Source organism: Euphorbia lathyris, chromosome 1, assembly GCF_963576675.1.
Source record: "Euphorbia lathyris chromosome 1, ddEupLath1.1, whole genome shotgun sequence".
Classification (NCBI taxonomy): Eukaryota; Viridiplantae; Streptophyta; class Magnoliopsida; order Malpighiales; family Euphorbiaceae; genus Euphorbia; species Euphorbia lathyris.
Genome location: NC_088910.1, coordinates 11549191 through 11572249, shown reverse-complemented (window position 1 = coordinate 11572249; position 23059 = coordinate 11549191). Strand labels below are relative to the sequence as shown.

General features: G+C 35.7%; 2 protein-coding genes across 2 annotated transcripts; one reads left to right on the top strand and one right to left on the bottom strand.

Annotated features, from left to right (window-relative positions):
* Window positions 1-244: 244 nt before the first annotated feature.
* Window positions 245-9334, top strand: LOC136221751 (serine/arginine-rich splicing factor SR45). The gene is made up of 12 exons (XM_066009190.1): window positions 245-540; window positions 3122-3193; window positions 3705-3793; window positions 4486-4532; window positions 4620-4700; window positions 4801-4966; window positions 5053-5290; window positions 5379-5441; window positions 6268-6381; window positions 7755-7821; window positions 7922-7959; window positions 8952-9334. Exons 1-12 carry the CDS (start codon window positions 320-322, stop codon window positions 9013-9015), a joined length of 1260 nt encoding a protein of 419 aa, XP_065865262.1. The 5' UTR covers window positions 245-319; the 3' UTR covers window positions 9016-9334.
* A 9378-nt stretch (window positions 9335-18712) lies between these two features.
* Window positions 18713-22563, bottom strand: LOC136221742 (elongation factor 2). Its single transcript, XM_066009181.1, has 4 exons — window positions 22420-22563; window positions 21679-21726; window positions 21505-21592; window positions 18713-21331 (listed from the first exon to the last, which is right to left on the bottom strand). The coding sequence occupies exons 2-4, from the start codon at window positions 21679-21681 to the stop codon at window positions 18891-18893; spliced, it is 2532 nt and encodes an 843-aa protein (XP_065865253.1). The 5' UTR covers window positions 21682-21726; window positions 22420-22563; the 3' UTR covers window positions 18713-18890.
* Window positions 22564-23059: the final 496 nt, after the last annotated feature.

Sequence of the window (23059 nt, the reverse complement as noted above, 5' to 3'; positions counted from 1 at the left end):
AAAATTCAACTAGATTTCGAGTTCGAATTATATTATATGCACAAAATTTTAATTGAGAGAAGATCCATTTAAAAAGATATCTAATGAAAAACCAAATGAAAGCCTAATTGAACCGATTCGTTTCGGTTAAAAGTGGTTTTAATCGAATAATAATGCATAACCCTGTCGGAAAATCTATACCCGACCCGTAATTTCCATATTACCCGGATCAACTATTCTATCGCGGTCCGTTAACAGAAAAGATAAAAGTAAAATCCAGCACAGGCTCTTTTCGTGGGGTTTTTCTAGGGTTTCATTCCTGCTTTCCTGCTTCACAACAATGGCGAAGCCGAAGAGAGGCCGCCGCTCACCTGCGCCTGGTTCTGGATCTTCCTCCCGATCCAAGTCACGCTCACGCTCATTATCCGGTTCGGATTCTCGGTCTAGCTCTCGTTCTCGGTCCTTATCATCCAGGTCCAGGTCCCGCTCCAGATCGTTCTCTTCCTCGTCTTCTACTTCTCGCAGCTCTCGCAGCCGCAGCCCTCGTCCTCAGAAAAAGAGGTACTGTCCTACAGTTTTTCTTTGTTACTTATTGGACAGTGAAAATGTGAAGAAGTGTAGGGTTGGATTTTTTTTTAATTTAATATGAACAGGGTTGGAAATTGTAGTATCTCTATATGACGTTTTCTCAGTGGGCCAGAGATGAGTTCTTCATTATGCTGGAATTATTTTACCAACCAATTCTTTTGTGGAGCTTTAGTTTTTCAGTTTTTCTTTTCTGAAGGTCTGCCTTGTCACTAGAAAAGAAGTGATTATCTTTGGTATGTGAAAAGAGTTCACTGAATAATAGTATACTTGGCTACTTGAAATGATACACTTCCTGGAGTTTAATTTTTGTTTGGATATATTGTTGCATTGTTAAATAAAGCATGGAAAAATGGAAATGTAAACAGACCCTTGGAAGGAGAAGTTGCACCTTCATTTCAGCTGCATTTGTATCATTATTAGGTGGAGATCTTTTCTTTTCATACTTCATTGGATGTGTAACATCAAATATGAAATTCATTCCAAGGTTTTGAAGTTATTTTTGTTACTATGATTATTTTTAATTTGAAAGTTATCAGACTTGCTGTATGTAGTGGTCATAGTTATTAAAGGCCTATCCTATGCGCACTAAAGCTCTAGGAGTGTGCACGCCTTAGTTACACAAGGCGCACTGAAATAATAAAATTTGTAAAGATATACAACAACAACAACAAAGCCTTAGTCCCGAAATGATTCGGGGTCGGCTAACATGAACCATCATATAAAACCGTGAAAATCAAGTCGTGTCAGTGACACAGATTCGCTCCCTCCACTCCGTCCTATCCACTACCATATTTTCCTCAATTCCCAATAAACTCATATCACTCTCGATCACCCTCCTCCAAGTTTGCTTAGGTCTTCCCCTACCCCTCACCACTACATCCCTTTGCCACTCTTCGGTTCTCCTAACCGGCGCATCAAGCGCTCTACGTCTCACATGGCCAAACCACCTTAGTCGGTTTTCTCTCATTTTATTCTCAATAGATGTTTCACGGTTTTATATGATGGTTCATGTTAGCCGACCCCGAATCATTTCGGGACTAAGGCTTTGTTGTTGTTGTTGTTGTTGTTGTAGATGTGACCCCTACTTTTGTCCTAATTATTTCATTACGCACCCGGTCCTTTCTCGTGTGACCACACATCCATCTCAACATACGCATCTCCGCCACCGACATCTTATGGATGTGGCAGTGTTTCACTGCCCAACACTCCGTACCATATAACAATGCTGGTCTAATTGCCGTCCGGTAGAATTTTCCCTTCAATCTATTAGGCATGCCGGGATCACAAAGGAAACCCGTAGCACTCTTCCACTTCGACCAACCAGCTTTAATCCTATGAGCAACATCTCCATCTACTTCTCCATCCGTTTGGATAATAGATCCTAAATACCGGAAGCAATCCGAGGCCTGAACAACTCTCCCATCTAGGGTGATTGTCCCTGCCTCCCTACTCCTACGGCCGCTAAACTTACACTCCAAATATTCTGTCTTACTTCGACTCAACTTAAAGCCTCTAGATTCTAGAGTTTGCCTCCATAGTTCCAACTTCATCTCCACTCCTTCTTTCGTCACATCAACCAACACAATATCATCTGCAAACAGCATGCACCATGGTATACCATCTTGAAGTGAACTTGTTAGTTCATCCATAACGATGGCAAAAAGAAATGGGCTTAGTGCGGAACCTTGATGCACTCCAATCGTAATAGGAAACTCTTCAGTCTTCCCAACACTAGTACGTACATTCGTGCATACTCCCATATTTAAAGTACAAGGAACAATAAATTCTAAAATCAAATGCAATAAAATACTAAACCATGACAATATTCTTAATCATAAATAATTTCTAACATGCAATAAACCCCATATTTTAAATCTTAAGTTCAAATGTTCAAGTCAATTTTAAATCCTAAGTTGACTAATAGCTAATTCTCATCAAAAGTCTCAAATTCATTGCTCAAAGCGTGGTCTATGTTTTTTCCCCCCTCTGCTATGTGTTAGTGCCTTTTCCATTATATTGTAATTTTGTAACATTACACTTGTGTATCTCTCTTAAAAATTCTGAGGTAGATAGAAGTTACTTTTTATTATTATTATTTTAGACACTAGATGTGTGTCTAATCTAATGGTGAATATTAAACCTATATTTAACTCTTTCAAAACCATCTTTCCACATGGGCACGCCATGATGCCCCTTTTATCAACATGTCTAGGTGCACTTAGCGCCTGCCATGGGAGGTACTGTGGCACTAGGCCTAGGGCCTTGTGCGCCATGCACCTAAGATGTGCCATGGCATCGCCATTAACAACTATGGTAGTGGTACAAAATGAATGTATTCTGTAATTCTTGGGTTATATCATAGGTCTTACAGATAATTTAGCCTTTCATTAATTTATAGCACTGGAATTCTAATAGAAGTATTCAATGTAGAGTAATTGAAATATTTGTATGTTTTTGTCTCTTTCATGCTGCAAGCTTCATCCAGCATTTTTGTACATATGGCGGCTGTTCCTTCTTATTGTTTGTTTGTGAACATATGATTTTTTCTGCATAGCCCTGCTGCGGAAGCGGTTCGACGAGGTCGTTCTCCACCTCCCCAAACCAGAAAAGTTTCTCCACCTCCAAGGTAAAATTAAGTTCTAATTACTTTTGCTCACATAGTTCATGATTCACAGATTATAAAAGCAAACTGAAAGTAGTTGAACAGATGACATTAGAATGAATGGTCACTGTTTATGATCCTTTCTCTTACTGTAGCATAAATAAAGAATTTTTTTGCTAGGAAAGTTGAAGTTTTAGTTTTAAAACATCTGATTGCACTTTTATGTACTTTTACGATGAATATAATTATGTGAGTAATAGCAACCAGCTTTTTTGCTTTACTTAAATCTCTTCTGTAAAAATTTCTTGTACATTATTTTTGCGTTTCTTCAGTGTTTAAGTTGCTTATGGATTGTGAATGCAACCTGAGAGTTAACAGGATATTAATAGCATGATAGAACAAGAAATCTGCATATAACAATTTCAACTTTATGTCATAGGAAAGTGCCAAGATCAAAATTTTGAAACCATCTCTAGGTTCCAATTGTGATTTTATTTCTATTAATTGTGTTGTGTATGCTTACCATGGATTTCAGGAAGGCTTCTCCCATTCGCGAATCTCTTGTTCTTCATGTTGACTCACTCAGTAGAAATGTGAACGAGGGCCATTTAAAAGAAATATTCAGTAAGTTTTGAAACTTCCTCTTTTTATGTAGTGACTTCCTACAAGTTTATATAGTTTGTTTTCTTAAAATTGTCCTTCTTGCTTTTTAAACCCATATGTTTGTTACTCCCTCTGTCCCACCCACGAATATAGGCACAAATTGTAGTACACATTTTGAGAAAACAATAAATGTTATTATTTGTTCCTAAAATACCCTTGTATGTACTCTTAATTATTCTGAATTTAGCAATTTCAAACTATTATAAATAGCATTATATTAACAAATTGATGTATTGAATGCATTTAAAGAGGAGTTCTATTATGAAAGCATCTATTGGTTTCATTAAGTTCCTTTGCATGTTGTTGGGCGAGGTGTTACTGTCCTTTGTGGGTCAATGCAGAATCCTCTACAGTCTTTAGTGCTTGTTACCTATATCAGTAGGTTCAATATGTGAACCCTGTATAGCTCAATTACTGCTAATGTGTTTTTGATAAAGCTTCGTTTAATGGAAAAAAGAATTGAACTTATATTTTGCTTGCAAGTTTATCAAATGCATGAATGCTACCTTATAGATTTCAGGGGAACCTTTGTTTTCATTTCATGTCCTTTTTGTGATCCATTGATCATAATAGTATATGAATTTAAATTTTTTATTCTTCGCTGATTTTCTTTTTTAATGTCTGCTTACTGTTTTGCTTTTTCTCCTACTTAGATAATTTTGGTGAAGTTGTACATGTGGAGCTCGCAATGGACCGTACTGTAAGTACATACAAGTTGTCAAATGGAATTGTTATTACTTGTATTTGTTATATCTTCCTTATGAGACAACACATTTCATCTGCATAGGTTAATCTTCCGAAAGGATATGGATATGTTGAGTTTAAGACACGGGCTGATGCTGAAAAGGCACTACTTTACATGGATGGGGTAAATTTTGCAGTGCTACAACAGTTTGGTTGATACTTGATTCTATGGTGCTATATTATATCTGGCGTTCTAGAGTATGACGTTATTTCCTTGATTGCAGGCTCAAATTGATGGCAATGTTGTGCGTGCAAGGTTCACATTACCTCCACGACAGAAGGTCTCGCCACCACCTAAGCCTGTTCCTACTGCTCCGAAGAAAGATGCACCTAAAACTGACATTACTAATGCAGATGCGGAGAAGGATGGACCAAAAAGGCAAAGAGAATGTATGTCCTACTTAGTTTTATTATATGGCATGTTTTTTCATTTATTCTCTGGTTGCTCTTAGTTATTCAATTTTTGCTTATATCAGCTCCTCCCCATCGGAAACCTCCACCACCCTCACCTCGTAGGAGATCCCCTATTGCTCGAAGAGGTGGATCTCCTAGACGTCTTCCAGATTCTCCTCCACGTCGACGTGCAGATTCGCCTGTTCGTCGTCGAAATGAGTCTCCTTATCGCCGTGGGGATACACCTCCAAGGCGGAGACCAGCATCCCCTGGTAGAGGCCGCTCTCCATCTCCACCTAGGAGATATAGATCCCCTGCAAGGTAAGCTGCCTGCTCCACACTCTCACTCAGTGTTGTTAATAATTTTTAAAGATGTTGACGTTGACCTCATTATTTATCATTTTTGCAGGGGTTCTCCTAGAAGGATGCGTGGTAGTCCTATTCGCAGACGTTCACCTCCTCCAAGGCGACGGTAATTACTGTAGTTAGTTATTATGAAGTTCCAAACCAGAAACTCCTCTTGACACATTTTTTGTGGTCATAACCCACAAGCAGTAATGTAATTATGGTATATATCCAAGAGTTTGCAGAACAGGACATGAGCTAAGGCAATTTTAGAAGCATGAGAAATAAGGGAAGAGATAAAAGGGGGGTAATCGAGAGAATTTAATTTAAGCCAACAACTGCCCATTTCATTTCTTCTGGTCATAGTTTGGTCGTTTCTGCAAATGGCATGTCTCTTTTTTTTTTTTTTTTTTTTGTATTTTTCTGTCTTTTGTGTTATCGTGTGTCTACTTGCATGCAGAACTCAGAGAACATTGAGTTTGAGGTATTTGACAGTCATATGCAGATAATTTGTTCTTTCAAGATATGGATGAAAAGAAAGTGAATATCATTTAATAATCCCTATATGATGTCTAGTCAAACAATTTTGGGAAATGGTATGAGAACTAGAGATTTTTATAATTTTTAAAATTTTGAACTTGAAATTTAAGAATCTAGAATTCTTCCAGTAGACACAAGCGAGTGAATAATTTGAAGATTGAATCTAATGGTTTCATCTATGAAGGAAAATTGCATTATTTACCATTTTTTGTTCTCTACTTGGTATTTGAAGAATCTACTGTCTCAATTCTGAAGGCCCGAGTTAAAACTTGGCTTTGGAGGTTGTGCTTGTTGATCCCTGAATAGTTGTCTAAAATTACAGTCAGTATTCCCAAATGTTTTGATAATAATTGATAATTGTGTTGCATTGTAAATAGTAACTTTGTTTCTAACTCTTTTCTCCTATACTTCAGCACACCTCCTAGACGGGCTCGCAGTCCACCAAGAAGATCTCCACTTCGTCGCCGGAGTCGCTCTCCAATTCGTCGGCCTGCTAGGTCACGCTCAAGATCATTTTCACCTAGGAGGTAACTCTCAATGCATTTGTTGGCTGTATAATTAAGGTTCTAAATGATTGCTTACTTTGCGTTTATGCATTTTAATTCTCATATTTGGGCATGGGTGAAAATTATATTTTTCCCTATGGACCCTATCCTTTTTCTTCAAAAGGAAATCTATGTGCACAGTTGTATTTTACTAACTTGAACAAATTGTGAGGGTCGAATACTTTAGATAGGATTGTATCGTTTTGTTAAGAGTGTAAAAGCACTAGATTGTTATGGCAAGATACAAATTATGGCTGCAATTGGATTAAGACCAGACATTTTGGGCTGATAGAAACGGCGGGGATACGGCAAATTTTATATATAATTAATAATATATATATATATCAATTCTAATGAAAAATTTAAAAGATACATAAATATATAAACCACAATTCACATTCATAAAGTGATTATAAAACCACAAGATATTCGAACAGAACAAGTTATGCGAACAGAACCTACAGGAGATGGAAGTTAGGGTTCGAGAGAGAACTAAGAACAATTTGGGTGGGTTTTAAATTTTTTTATATCTCTGTATGTTTCCACAAACGGTGAGTGGGTGGTGGGTTAATATTACTTTATTTAATCTGTTATATAATCCTTATATTTTTAAAGTTTTTTTAAGAAAACCCCTACAATTTAACTAATTAATTATTAAAAGTATCCCCGAATTATCCCCGCGTATCCCCTAATTAAAAAGGAATAAGAAAAAAAGGGGATGCTTCCCTGCCGTATCCCCGTCCTCGGAGTATCTGATACGCGTACATTGACCTCTTAGAAGTATCGGTGCTTCATAGAGTTTAAGCAAAGGAGATGAAATTGAAAAAATTCCTCAGGAATTAAGAGGGCAGAAGAGTGTTTGAAGGAGGTAATCCTATAGCTCTAGCAGAAACATCCTGCTTCCACTCGAAATTGCATCATTCTCTTAACAATTATGTTCCTTATTTTTATATTCTAGTTCTTATTTATTATTTTCTTTTTCTTTTGAAAATAAAACATTCTTAGTCCATTGAAAAATCAGGGAAAGGAATTTGTGCTCTGGTATCTGCGTCATCATCTTGTACTTTTAACAGTCCCGAATTTATTGAATCAATTTTTGGCTTTTGAAAAATTAGTAGTTTTGCTTCACGTGTTAGTTCTTGGTAAACATGTGACACTTTTGAAATGAATGCTCTTGTGACCTTTGTTTCTTTATTGTTCCAAATGGAGGCGAATTTCTTTAGTTTCGGAGCTTGAAAATTAGTCTGTTACTTAAGTCCTTTATTGTTGTAGGATAAGTGCAGTATTTTCTTTTTACATTGTCTAGTGGTGTCAAACCTTTGTTAATACGCTTAGTTCATGATGTCGTATGACAGAGGCCGTCCACCTGTTGCAAGACGCGGGAGGTCATCATCTTCTTCTGGATCTCCCAGTCCACGCAAGGTTTATTTCTTTTTCTTATAAATATTTGTGTGTATATAGAGGGGCTTCTTTCTCATATATTATTAATGATTGATTGCCATTGTCTATTTGCTTGTGACAGGTCACCCGCAAGATATCAAGGAGTCGGAGTCCTAGAAGGTAATTATATATATGAATGTTTTACTTATTTAAGGTGTATGGGTGTCAAAACGGGTTTTCATGTCATAGTCGTATTGCGATTTATATATATAGGGGCGGACTTGCCATCCACCTGGACTCTCGAAGGATTTACCCAGCTGGTCTGGTGCTTGGGGAAGAGGAGGTCTTCGACCCCTCTTATCTATCGGATGTCTATTCGAACGCAAGGGGCCTGAGGCCCTACTTAGTTGACTGACAATGACAAAGGCTTGCGAAACATAAGTAGGGCCTTTTGCCTCCATTGAGCCCTTTTCTTTTCCTCGTAACCTCCCTTTACTTCTTCTAGCCTTTTCTAACCCATTACTTCTTACCCTAGAAATAGGGGATATACCAGTACTAGGGTTCATAACCAGTACAAGGTTTAGAGATTTAACACCGCAGTAACTCTTGTTTGAATGCCCAAAGATCCACCTCACCAGCTCTTGGCTTCCTCAGGCTCGACTTTCCCCTTTGTCAGTATATCCGCTTGGAGCAAGAGCATATCCAAGTCCCATATTCAGTTAAATCAGATCGAATTATTTCACATGATTATATAAAATGATACAAATGCAACAAAAATAATAATCGTGTCAAGCGGGTTGCCTCTATAAATTATGTAGATGTTCAGAATCAGATCCTTCAAAGCAGCTTCTCATTATTTTAGTTTGAGTTGTTTTTTTACTGCTCCATTAGAGAAAAATGTGCTATTTTTGCAATTTGGATTCTAATAGAGCTCAACAGGCTTGGGATTGATACTAGGGGTGTCAAAACGAGTTAGTGTGTCATAATCATGTTATGTGATATATCATATTATGTTACACATGATTTTATATGATATCATATCAAACGGGTTGCGCCTATCGGTTTGTCTCTGTATATCGCGGATGTGTGTGCTCAAAATAATAGCTTCATTGTGCTTTTCTGATTCATTCTAATGTTACAATGTTGATTTCAGTTCGTTCTTTTCCTTTTAGGCCTTTGAGAGGAAGAAGCACAAGCAACAGTAGCAGCAGCAGTTCACCACCTCGTAAGCCATAGGTGTAATTTTTGCTGAAATCTTTCACTTTCTCCCCCCATCCCATCCTTTTCCTCCCCGCCTCCAATCTTTCGTCCCACAGTCACTCTTTTCCGCTCCTGCAACTTGGTATTTTGTGAATGTTGTAATAGTTGAAATATGTACCAGTGTTGAAAAAAGATTTACTTGTTACTTCTTTTCTGGGTCATATTTTGCTTAATGCAGTGAATGCTTCTTATTTCTGTCAAATTTGTGATTATTTGCGGTAAATGATATTGGAATGCACCTCTAATTAGTTGTCTTTTTTAATTTCATGTATCCAATTTGTTTAGTTCTCGTTTTCTTTGACCGTGTCACAATTGTATTGTCTTTGCAAATCGTGTTATGCTAGAAAGCGGCAGTCTTAAGATCACACGAACAAGGTTGCGCTGTTGTAGAGAACCCTAAAAGGGTGAAAAAAGAACCCAATCCAAGAATCTCATATCATATTTGGTATGTGGCTTTGGTGTGCAGTGGTAGAGCCAGGACAGTAAGTTTGGGTGCTCGATGTAGAAAAGAATTGAATAGCAACTCAACTACTGTGTTTATATACAAAACCTGCCTGGGAATTTTTTTTTGCATGTTTTAGCTAAAGTTTAGATAAATTGAATCCAATTTAAATTTATCTCCGATAATTTTAATTAATAAATAGAACTTTTTAATTAATACATGAAACTTTCTTGGGCTTTTTACATGAATATTATAATTTACTATAAAATTATAACTAAATCATATCATCAAAATCAAATTTAATTTTTAATGTTATGGCTTAAAGCACTATTTGACCACTAATTTATCCAAAATTTTATCATTTGACCCCTGACCTATTATTTGGTCACATTTGGCCCCTGATCTATCCCAAATTGGTGAACTTTCACCCAATTTAGATTCAAACTTAACCGAATCATTATCTTATTGATAAGTAACGATGTTTTGACACTTGAACTTAATAGATTTTAGTTTAAGATTTGTTTTTTGTTTTTTTTTTCTTTTTTTAATCTAATTAATTATTTCCACATAATGTAAAAAAAAACTTTAAGGAATATCACGTTTTTAAGTGTCAAAATATCATTACTTATCAATGAGATAACGATTCTGTTAAATATTCATACAAATTGGGTGAAATTTCACCAAATATGATAGGTCAAGGGCCAAATGTAACCAAATAATAGGTCAGGGGTCAAATGACACAATTTTGAATAGGTCATGGGCCAAATAATGTTTTAAGCCTATTTTTTTTCTATATATACCAAATAAAATATGCTTTTACACCTAATATAAAAGTTTAAACCCCAATTCATAAATCTTAAACTTTTTACGATATATTTTAGACCTCTAATTTATAAACTTCAATATTTGAAAATAATGATTTTATTAATTTGATATAATTTAAAATTATAATTTGATATAGTTATAAATAGTTTTTCAAAAGTGAATTCCTATGTATATTTCCCAAACTTTTTTCTAATAACTACAAGCTAGCAATAAACACCAAATTGAAAAAGGGAAAATTACACAGAAATTCATTTTTTTAAAACTATTTACAACTATATTAAATCATAATTTTAAATTATGTCAAACTAGTAAAATCATGATTTTTAATATATTTTAAGAATTAAAATGTATAAATTAGATATCAAAAATATATTTTTTTAGGTTTATGATTTATTAATTGGAGTATAGAAATTTTAAATTATAATATAAAATGATAATAATAATAATATTTTAAGAATTACATTTAGTGATATAGTTTAGTTGTAATTTTGTATTTAATTATGATATTCAATATATTGGACTCAAATGAAAAGTGGATTGAAAAGCTCAAAGAGAATTGGGCTTTTCAAGCCTTAATAGCTGAAAGACAAAGTTAATTGGGCTTTTTTTTTCCTATACGCCTAAATCAAAAGGGCAGTTACATGAAAATCGTAAAAAAAAACTCAATATTTACAAATGTATTATGGTTGTCAAAATTTCAACCATGTCAAATAAGCAGTTTTTATAATAGATCCATCATTTTCTTTTTAAAGAATAAATTAACTGTTTAATAAAATAATAATTAAAACATGATTTTCTGATAATTTAATAAAAAACAAAAATAAAGGATAGTTAATTGTAAAAATAAATAAATTCAAACATATATTTCTATGTAATTTCCTCAAATCAAAATGAGCGTGGACCTTGTTTTGATTTAGGCATTTAGTCTTTCAGTTTTGATAACATGCACCTTAATGAGCATGTAGAATTTATTCATTCACCGTTAGATTTAGACTTATTAAAATTCTAAGGTGGAGATTCAAAGTATCCTGAGGCTTAAAGTTAATAAACATATATCTCAAAGTAAATGAGCAAATTCACTTGCTCATTAAAGTGCATGTGAAAATTCATGTTACTTGTAGAGGAAGGTGGAAGCTCCACTCCCATTTTCTTATTCCTCAAGAAGAATTACAGAAGAATTCTCATGGCTGAATGGCAATTTGGAGGGTCGAAGGCTGGATCGCTTCCCTGACTCTGCCCAGCTAAACTTGTACATGTCACACTGAAATCAACATTTGGAAACAACTTCTGATTAAAAAAAAAAAAAAATCACTCCTTTCATTTTAAAATAATTATCATGTTTTGGTAAAAAATCTTATTTCATATTATATTATTTTTCAGTTTTAGTTTCAAATTAATTTTTTCATATTTTATTTGGATAAATTACATTCATGGCCACTAAACTTTACCCATTTTAACATTGTGACTATTGAATTTTAATTCTTAACGTTATGACCACTAAACTTTACACTGTTTTAACACCGGTGACCACTCAACGCCTTAAAATGACCGTTGATGGTCTTAAAATAAAAAATTTAAAGAGTTAATGATATTCTAAATAATTTTAATTCTTGAAAAATTTCGTTTTGAAGTTATTTAGGTGTTTGGTTATGAGATAGTGCATTTTTAGAGAGAGAAAGCTCAAAAAAATATCATTTTGGAAAATAAAAAATGTGGTTTCATGGTAAATATTGTTCTGAACAACTTTAATTCTTGAATATTTTCATTTTGAGATCGTTAACGGTCATTTTGAGGAGTTAGTTAAAGTTGAATTGCCACCAGTGTTAAAAAGTATAAAATTCAGTGGTCATATCGTTAAAAATTAAAAGTTCAATAGGCACAATGTTAAAATTGGTAAAGTTCAGTGACCATAGATATAATTTACCATATTTTATGTTTAATATTAATGATATTATCATTTTAAATTTTCAACCATTTTAATAGTTTTTTTTTTAATCAAAGAATGCTATATTAAAAATTATCAACAGAAATTACATCGAATAAGAACGGAGGAGGGTCATCCCACACTCCACGGACAGACTCGGAACCTACAGCTCGAGCAAGACGATGAGCTGCAGAATTCGCTGCACGTCCAACAAAAGAAATAGAGACATCAACAAGGTCTCGTAATAAGAAAATACAATCAGCAATCACATCCCCTATGTATGATAGTTGAAAAACGGATCCATTAATAGATTGAACGACCGATAGAAAATCTGATCGGACGTCCACGTCTCGGTAGTTCCCCGCCTTCAACCAGGATAATACTTCCTGAATTGCCACAGCCTCGGCCATAACTGGTTCAAACATTCCCTCAAGTTGATCATGAGCCGCAAAAATACATCGACCATCCGAATTGCGAAGTAAGAAACCGAATGAACAGTAACCGCTTTCCTTGAAAATGTCGGCGTCCACATTACACGCCAGCATATTCCCCGCCGGTTTTTGCCAATGATTAACAATTTTAATAGTTAATGTGACATAGAAAATAAAGATTATTAATAAAGATAGATAAATATTTTAATATATTTTACATGTATTTAATACAAATCAATAATTTAATTTTCAATGTATAGAAGTAGCTGCTTTTAAAAAATGATTGATTAAATCTCCAATTTTTTAATTTTACACATTGACTCTTCGATTAATTATATTTGTATATATTATTAGCCTCATGTTTGTTAAATTAGTTAGGAAAAGTATAATATCATTGGAATTTAAAGGTATTATTTCACTGTCATTTTCCTTACAGGGAGTCGATATATTGGGCCCATTCCCCTACTATTCGGTCAATAAAAATACTTCGTAATAGCAATCGATTACTTCACCAAATGGGTCAAAATAGAAGATCTTGCTACCAAATTGTAAAGTATCGATAACCTTTAGCAAAAACCTTATGGGTGGGTTTTCCTGTGCTGTAGGTGGTCTTCTGAATATACTTTAACAGTCAAGTTAAAAATATGTGTAAGAGAGAGAGTTTAGAGAGAAAGAGAGTGGGGGAGAGAGAGACACGGTTTGGAACCCCTTACTTGGGAGCTATGTGGAAGTATTTATAGATGTTGGGATGGAATGGAAAGATTAAAGGGAAAATTACACAGAAATTCATGTTTTAGAAACTATTTACAACTATGTCAAGTCATAATTTTGGATTATATCAAACTAGTTAAAATCAGTACTTTTAATATATTTAAAGATTAGAATTTATAAATTAGAAGTCTATAATATATTTTATAGGGTTTAGGATTTATGAATTCGAGTCTAGAATTTTTAAATTATGATGTAAAATCATAATATATAGAGAATAATGACGTATTAAGAATTAAGTTTGGTGATATGACTTAGTTGTAATTTTATACTTAATTATGATATTCATGTAATTGACCCAAGATTAAGATGTCATTGGACCCGATCCGTACCTGATTTGTGAGTATTGATGGATTCGAGTTTATAAGATGTTTGGAACTATGCCTATTATGGGCTTGGTCTGTATTGGGCCTTTTATGTCCCATTGCCCCCCACCCCTTTTCCAAGTGGGGAAAAAGAGAGTCATTTCATAAAAGCCGATTCATTTACCATGGACACATGGTAAGCGGTGTGTGGAAAAATGTAATGATGTCTTTAATGTCTTTGGTGCTAGGTTTCGTCAGATAAAACTAGCGCAACAAATACTATATAACCGAAAATTGAACGCATGATCCATATGTTTAATTAAATCGAAAGGAATAATATGAATATCAACCCCATTTAAAGTGCAGGCTCCAATCGGTACGTCAGAGATACGATTGGATCTAGTTTTGTCTGATTGACAAACAGACACTCTCTATCGGTATTCATACAAATGAAACCGACGAATATAATAGTAAATAGTATCCTAGACTATCAAATGTTAATGAGAAACCCTTATTCGAATTACCTATGTAAGTTTTAGGGTTTATACATTTATGCTATCTTTAGAATGATAATTTTGAATCCTAGAGCCTATATTAATAAATAAAGCACAAATAATAATACATTAATATTTAATTTAGCTTTATTGGAAAAACAAGGGTGGCGACTTCAGTCATCTCCAGATTCTCTTGTCAGTCAAGTTTTCAAAGCCAAATATTACCCAAATGGGAAGTTTATTGAAGCCCGGTTAGAACATTGTCCTAGCTTCATTTGGCGGAGTATCTGGAGCTCTCAATTATTGCTTAATAAAGGAAGTAGATGGAAGATAGGAAATGGCCAATCGATCAATGTGTGGAAAGATAAGTGGTTGAGAAATGATTACAGCCAGAAGATCACCTCCCCTAGGGTGGATGGTCTGGAAGATTTAAGGGTTAGTGACTTATTCATTCCGAATTCATATGACTGGGATGTCGAGTTGCTTGAGGAACTCTTTACTGAGTCAGACATTACGAATATCTGTCGTACTGCTGTCAGAGTGGAGGGGCGTCAGGATGAATTAATTTGGGGTGGCTCAAAATCTGATCTCTATACAGTTAAAAGTGCCTATCGCACCGCAATGAGAGAGGATGAGGTTGCTCAGGGTTTTCAAATCGAAGGGGATTGACGTCTGATATGGTCTGCTGCTGTACCGTATAAGGTGCGCTACTTTTGTTGGAAGCTGGTTCGGGATTGTATTCCAACTAGGGTCAAATTAAGGAGACGAGGGATTGACATACCTGACGAGTGTGTGATGTGTGGCCTGGACATTGAAGGCGCTTGGCACCTTTTCTGGTTGTGCCCAAAAGCACAGCTGATATGGTGGGAGGCGGGTCTTTATGGAAATCTGGAACTGAAAGCTACTGATGCTGCAAACTTTGCATCCTATTTTTTTGATTTCTGCAGGTCAAATAATCCTTGGAATGTGCAGCTCTTTATGGTCCTGCTTTGGTGCTGTTGGCGCGCGAGAAATGATAAATTTTAGAAGCAGACCACCAGTCCGCCAGCGATTGTGGTTGACGGAGGCCGAAGAACTCTGCTGGATTGGCAGGCCGCACAGCGGCGATGGAATCTCTCAAGTGCCGAGTCGTGTTCGGCCCTGTGTGCGAATAAATGGCACCGTCCGCCCCCTCATTCCCTCTCTTGCTGCACTGATTACAACACTTTCACTATCCTTGGAAAATCTAGTAATAGCGCGGTGTTACGAAGACCTGATGGTTCTTTTGTGGCTGCTCAAACTGGGACTACGGACGGCTTGCTGGACTCCCGCGAAGGTGAAGCATGGGCTATCCTCCAAGCGATGAAGTGGATCTGTGGTAGAGGAGAAAGTGCAGTAATCTTTGAATCTGACTCACAGGTTGTTGTTCATGCCATCAATTCAAACCTTCCTGATGTATCTGAATTCGGGGATCTTATTGGTCAGATCCGGCTCTTATTATCAACTCACAACGGCTTCTCTATCCTTTTTATCCGAAGGCTAGCAAATGGTTTAGCTCATGTCTTGGCAAGAGCGGTCGCCCAACATGTTAGCCCTTTTTATTATGATGTTGTTCCGAGTTTTGTTTCGCTTTCTGTTCTGAATTTCTGTAATGACTCTCAGCATTAATGAATTTCTCTTTCAAAAAAAAAATAATACATTAATATTTAATATTGTTATTATTTCGCTAATCTAATTAGAATCCCAATCCGAAATTAATAATCATTAAATAAAATATTTCATATTTTATTTCATTGCGGGTTATTTTTATTTGGATTCTTAATCAAAATAGTATTCATCGTATTTGATCACTATCCATACATAAAGATCCTAAACTTTTTTTAATACATGTTAGTTCGTTCTTTGTATATAACCTTGTAGTTCTTATAAAGTTAATAGTAAGATAGATACAATTTTATTCTACAAATCATAAACGCTCTTTAACAATGCATTATGACTACCTAATTTATATGGAAATAGATCCAAAGTAACCTATTCATAGTTTATGCCATAATCATTTTGTCTCTGGATATCTAAATTGAACATAAAGCATGATTCTTATGACACTTATTTTAACCATATAGTTTCTCAATCTCCAAGTAGACACTATAAAACAAATCATCCTTATCAATTTATTTAAGCAGGATCATGCATTTTTCAGTCACACTTATTTAATGATATCGTTCTTATATTGAGAGGGACAAATCTCATAAAATCCAATAGTGGAATTCAGATTGGCGGAATGATTCTTAAAGCTACCAGGGAATATGAAATGGATCTTATTTCTTTTACTCGTCTTCCTCTACAAGAATCGTACTAGGCTAATCACAGCCTTTATAGTTGTCTGGTCAAAGATAATATTTGATTGTGCCAAAACATATTGCTCTTCATGCGGGAACCTATATATAGCGACCCAAAGTCTAAGGATTCAATCACACTACTATAACTGAGATCACTTATAACACTAACCCATGTAGTGATCTTATAATGGGTCAGTACAAAACTATATTCTCCAACATAAATCCGTAATTTATTCTATATCTCCATACACCATGATCATCTCATGATCATCAATTACCTATCACATTAATCTTAATTTATTATTAAGACAATAATAAATGACTAGAAACATTTAGAATAATTAACTGTCACTCATGAATATTATTATAAAGCTATCATACGACACTTATAATAATTTATAATTTTATTAGATTAAAACAATCAACATGACACAATCATTACTAGTTGAGGGTACAATATCAGCCATTTAGACCCTACCTAGTGGCTCCAAATATCTCGACTGTAATAAAATTGTCGCCTTTGTTAATCAAGGATAATAAATAAGACAACATTAGTATCCTCAGCGACAGCTATAAATAAAGCCTTAAAAAACCTTATTTAAAACATTTGCTTCTTTATTTCATCCGGAGATATCTATAAGGTACTTTTTGAGATGGTTTCAGCTCTATAAAGATAATGTGAGCATGGTTCCTATATCTGATGGCACCAAGGGGTCGAGTTGTTGTCTACTACAAGGTCAGTCTACCCGTCCTTATTTTCATAATTTTCTTTCAACGTTTGTCTTAAAAGAAGAAGTTTCAAACTTCGTTTTCAAACAAATTTGAATTTTCAATATGTTCGAAGAGACCTCTGGCACACCCTCTCCTCAACCCAAATGTATAGCACCGACATCTTTTGTGCCAGTGTAACTACTTGTTTTCAATGTTAGCAAACAAAAAAACTCAGTCTTCTCTCATCGGCACCATTTTCTACTACAAATAGCAACTTGAAGTATTAATTACCTACAAAAATATTGAAATAAAATACCCGGATTAACAAAGTAATTAGACAAAAATATCCTTCAACTTATTATTACCAAAAAAAATTTAATATAAAAAACAACTGATCATTTAAAACTCCACAACCAATTACCGGCAACAGAAGTTGAAGTGAGAGAAAAACACCATATCGAGCTAGCTATTGAGTAGGATAAATCATAAGATCTCAATGAGAAATTCCAAGTGGTACTGAAACACATTTGTATCATAGCAACAAAACCTTAGTCCTGAAATAATTCGAAATCGGCTAACATGAACTGTCATACAAAACCATGAAATCAAATCGTGTCAGCGACATAAATTCTTTTCCTCCATTCTGTCATATCTACGGTCATATTTTCCTCAATCCCCAATAAACTCATCACTCTCAATCACCTTCTTCCAAATTTGTTTACCTTCTCATGTCCCTCACCATTGCATCTTTTTACCACTCTTCAATCGTTCTACACATTTTAAATAGTAAAATATAGCATACAAATCTAATAAACCTTTAAACTTTGAAAATAACCAATTGATTTGAATCAAGTTAAAACCAATCCGAATAAGTTAAAACGTGTATTATTTAAAAAAACGTAGCAAGTAATACATTCAAGTAACAGAATAGAGCTCATATCAGATCATGGAAACACATACCCCTTGAATCCTCTTGGACTTTTAGGTCCTCAAAAACATAAAATTGTAAGAAAAAGAAGCCTGCTCTCAATCACGGCCATAAATTCTCCCTCCATTCTGTTCTATCCACTGTTATATTTTCCTCAATCCCCAATAAATACATATCACTCTCAATCACACTCTTCCAAGTTTGCTTAAACCACCCCTGACATTTTAAATAGTAAAATATAGCATACAAATCCAATAACCCTTTCAACTTTGAAAATAACCAATTAATTTGAATTAAGTTAAAAAGCGTATTATTTTATAAATGCGAGCAAGTAATCATAAACATTCAAGTAACAGAACAGAACAGAGCTCATATCAGGTCATGGAAACACATACCCCTTGAATCCTCCTGCTGCCGGTAAGGGGACTTTTAGGTCCTCAAAAACATAGAATTGTAAGAAAAAGAAGCCTGCTCTCATCAACCATTTAGCAAAGTGATCAAAATGTATATAAAAAAAAGAACACACATGAAAATTGAAGAGCATTATAATCAACCAATACTGGTTGAAATTGTTCACAATGCATCAGCTAAAACATCGAATCAGAAACGAGACAGTACTACTCCACATTACAATAATTATAACATAAAAACGAATTCACGGCAAAAACACTCATCTCTATCTCTCTTCTTCATTCAACAATTTGCTTACAGCTTGTCTTCGAACTCGGAGAGAGGTGTCATCTGCTCCTTCAATCCCTTCCTCTTACGGATATCGACTATGAGCTGAGCAGCTTGTGACCCTGCCTCTAATGGGTCAGAAGACATCATATCCCAGTGATCAAACACACATTGTGGGAATGCTTGTCCAGATGTAGCCTGCCTTAAAGTTCCTGAAAAACCGAAAGACTCTACGACAGGGAGATAGGCCTTGATGTTGTACAAGGGGGTACCGGGCCTCTGCATTTCCTCGAAGACGTGACCACGTTTCTGATTCAGGACACTGTAAATACCACCAAGGGCCTGCTCCGGGGCTTGGATCTCAACCATGTACACTGGCTCGAGCAACCTGGGCTTGGCTGTTAGCTGCGAAGCATATATAACCCTCCTAGCAGTTGGAATAACCTGACCACCTCCTCTGTGAATAGCATCAGTGTGAAGAACGACATCACACACTTCGAAGCAGATACCCCTCATGTTCTCTTCGGCTAAGGCACCCTCCTTTGATGCCCATTGGAAACCAGCAACAACGGAATCCTTAATTTCATTAAGGTACTGGACTCCCTTACACATATCAACAACCATGTTTGGGCCAGTAGTCTCAGGACCAAAGCACCAAATCTTCTTAGCTAGATCCTTGTCCCACCCGAATTCTTCGGACAAGATCTTTGAACGAGCTTTGGGATCATCCCTCGGGCCAACACGGCCATCATCAATAGCCTCTGCAAGCCCATCCTCCAAAGGACGTGCCTCCATGTACAGTCTGTTGTGCTTGTTGGGGGACTTTGCCATCACTATACGGCAAGACTTCTCAAGGACAGTCTCACGGAATGACACAACAGGGTCTGATTTGATGATCTCAGCTCCACCCATGAAATCATCCTGCAAATCCTTCAAACAGATCTCAAGATGCAGCTCTCCTGCACCAGCAATGATGTGTTCACCAGACTCTTCAATGGAACACACAACCATAGGATCTGACTTGGCCAAACGCTTTAGACCTTCAACAAGCTTCGGGAGATCAGATGCCACTTTGCATTGAACAGCAACACGCACGACTGGAGAGACAGAGAACTTCATAGCTCGAATTGGATGGGCATCAACTTCCTTCTCATTGGTCAATGTTGCATTTTTGGTGATATATTGATCCAAACCAACAAGGGCAACTGTGTTTCCACATGGAACATCCTCAACCGTTTCCTGCTTCTTTCCCATCCAAATAACAGTTCTTTGAACACTCTTCACGTACAAGTCTTTCTTCTCACCAGGTACAAAGTTTGGACCCATGATCCTCACCTTCAAACCAGTGGATACCTTTCCTGCAAACACACGACCGAAAGCAAAGAATCTACCCTTGTCTGAAGCCGGAATCATCTTTGACACATAAAGCATGAGAGGGCCATCAGGATCACAGTTCCTGATAGCATTTGCATACATATCATCAAGGGGACCCTCGTACAAGTTCTCAACACGATACCTCTGGGCCGTGGCAGGGGATGGAAGGTGGAATATCATCATTTCCAATAGAGCACTGCTAGCAGGGAGCCAGGTCTGCATCACACGCTTCATCAAAGGCTTTCCCATCAACTCCTTCTCCTCAGACTTGATGGAAATACCCAGCTTTTGTAACATGGGCCACAACTTATCCTTTTGATCATTCATGCAAGTGTTAATGATCTGCTTGATAGGCTCATAACAGAACTGCACAAACCCACGCTTGCAGGTAGCGGTTCCAGTGTTCTTGGTGGTCCACTTCTTGGTGGCAGGATCGAAGAAGTTCTCACCCCATAGCCTTTCCATCATCTTTGCCTCGTCCACTCCAAACTTTGAAGCATACATCTTGGCGAAATTTGTCAAAGTGAAAGCCCATCCATGCAAACCTGCTGAGAAAGCAACAGTTCCTTTCTCTGGGTATACTTGGCAATCACCGAGAAGGGGATCTTCATATGTTGCCATGATGACATTAGCATTTTCAATGACCCTCGAGAATGTTTGAAATGCCTCCTCACCATCAACCTGTAGCTCAAGAAAACACCTGTCCATCTTGTTAACTGTCAATACAGGCTTGATCCTTTCACCCAATGCCTGGCGAAGCACAGTTTCAGTTTGGACACAGACACCCTCAATACAGTCCACCACCACAAGAGCACCATCAGTAATACGAAGAGCAGCGGTAACTTCAGATGAGAAGTCAACATGCCCAGGAGAATCAATAAGATTTATAAGATATTCATTCCCATTTCTTTCACCTTTGTAGCTCTTGAGGGATGCATCGGTCATCTCATAGTAAAGTGAGATACCAGTAGACTTAATCGTGATACCACGTTCTGCTTCATCAGCACGAGTATCAGTCATTCGGACATCACCAGCAACTTCTTGTGCTATGATACCAGCAGCAGCCACAAGAGAGTCTGTGAGTGTTGACTTCCCTGCAAGGTGAACATAGAGACATGAGAAAACCAAATAATATTACATTTACACCCTAGGAAAATGAAGTCAGAATTGTTATTAAAACAAATAACAGGTATAGTAATATTGTATCTCTTACAGCAGAGTACAAACAGAAAACAAAGCAGACTAGTATCAAGAAAAGAGCACATACCATGATCGACATGAGCAATAACAGACATATTACGGATGTTGTGCTTATAGTCCATAATACGGCGAAGCTCTTCAGCTGTAAACTTCACCTGCAAATACAAAAAATTCTTCTTGTAAGCATCAAAATCACATATATAAAATACACTATCAGAATAATTAAAGACAATGGGCTTACCATCCTGACTAGCTTTTATAATTCACCAACACTTGCAATAGTAAGAAGCTGCACAGACAAACAAATAAAAAGTAAACATCATTAAACGATAATCTAAAAGCTTGTAGAATCAGAACAAATAATTAACTTGAGATAAATCCGATGACTATTTCCAGATCAAACAAGAAAGAAGAACTTCATTACTAATATATATACAGTTCATCTTAAACTAATAACAATATAGCAAAGAAATGATAATAACAAGATCCATAAGCTGAGATGATTCCACATCCTCTAATAAACAAGATGAAGTTCAGCATAAAGAAGGCACTGAACGATTTAAGTAAGTCAATTCATGAAAATAGCAAATACAACAGTACTTTCAATTCAAGCATATCAGCATCCAAACATAACAGCTAAGTTGTAAAGAAAATCACTGGATTGATAAAAAAAAACACAGTAAACGTAATAGATAAACTTAAACAAAGTTTTCAATAGAAAAATTCAGCTGTTTAAAGGCAATAGCAAGCTTAAACAACAATATGAAAGTAATTGAACAGATTCAAAACAATCAAATTCTACAGATTCACATCAATACGAATGTTATTAACAGAAAAACGATACCAAATCAGCTAGTAAAGAATCTGAAAACAAAGACAACTATAAATTAAGCTATAACACAATGAAAGCAACACCGATTTCAACTAAAGATGAATCGAAACACAAAGAGAATAATCAGAAATGAGAAATGAAGATACTGACCGGTAAATGAAAGAGAAACAGAGAGGCGGCGTCAGAAGAGAGGGTTTTGAGGCTCTCTCTTCAGTAATGAATAAAAGGCAGAGCAAATGAGTGACGAAGAGTATATATGAGAGATTTTTGCGTTGTGGTTAACGCTAGGGTTTTCTCCGGACGCCCAGCTGGGCTTCGACTCAGTCGGCATTCTCAGCCCATATTTTACACATCATTGTTTTACATTTCAGTTTTTTTAGAAATCATTTGGCTAATTGTTTATTACTTAATTTTAATTTTAGTATAAATAAATTTAATAACATTCAATTCAGTTCGGTAATTTATTGCTACTTATTATAATTATAATTATTTTTTAGTTTAATTATTATTATTAGAATCATTATTGTTTGTTTTTATAAGTTTTTTATTTTAATTATTCCTATTTTTAAATGATTATATTATTATTTCAGTTTCAGTAGAATTCATTTCAGTTCAGTTTTTTTTCAGTAAAAAAACAGAACCTTAGTTTCATAGTTGTTAATACGGGATCCGTTATAGAATTGGAAAAAATAAATGATTAAGGTTAAACGTTCAATCGGGTTTAACTGTAATCCACAAAATCTTGTAAAATACAATATTTTTATTCTCATTCAACCTTATAATATAATAT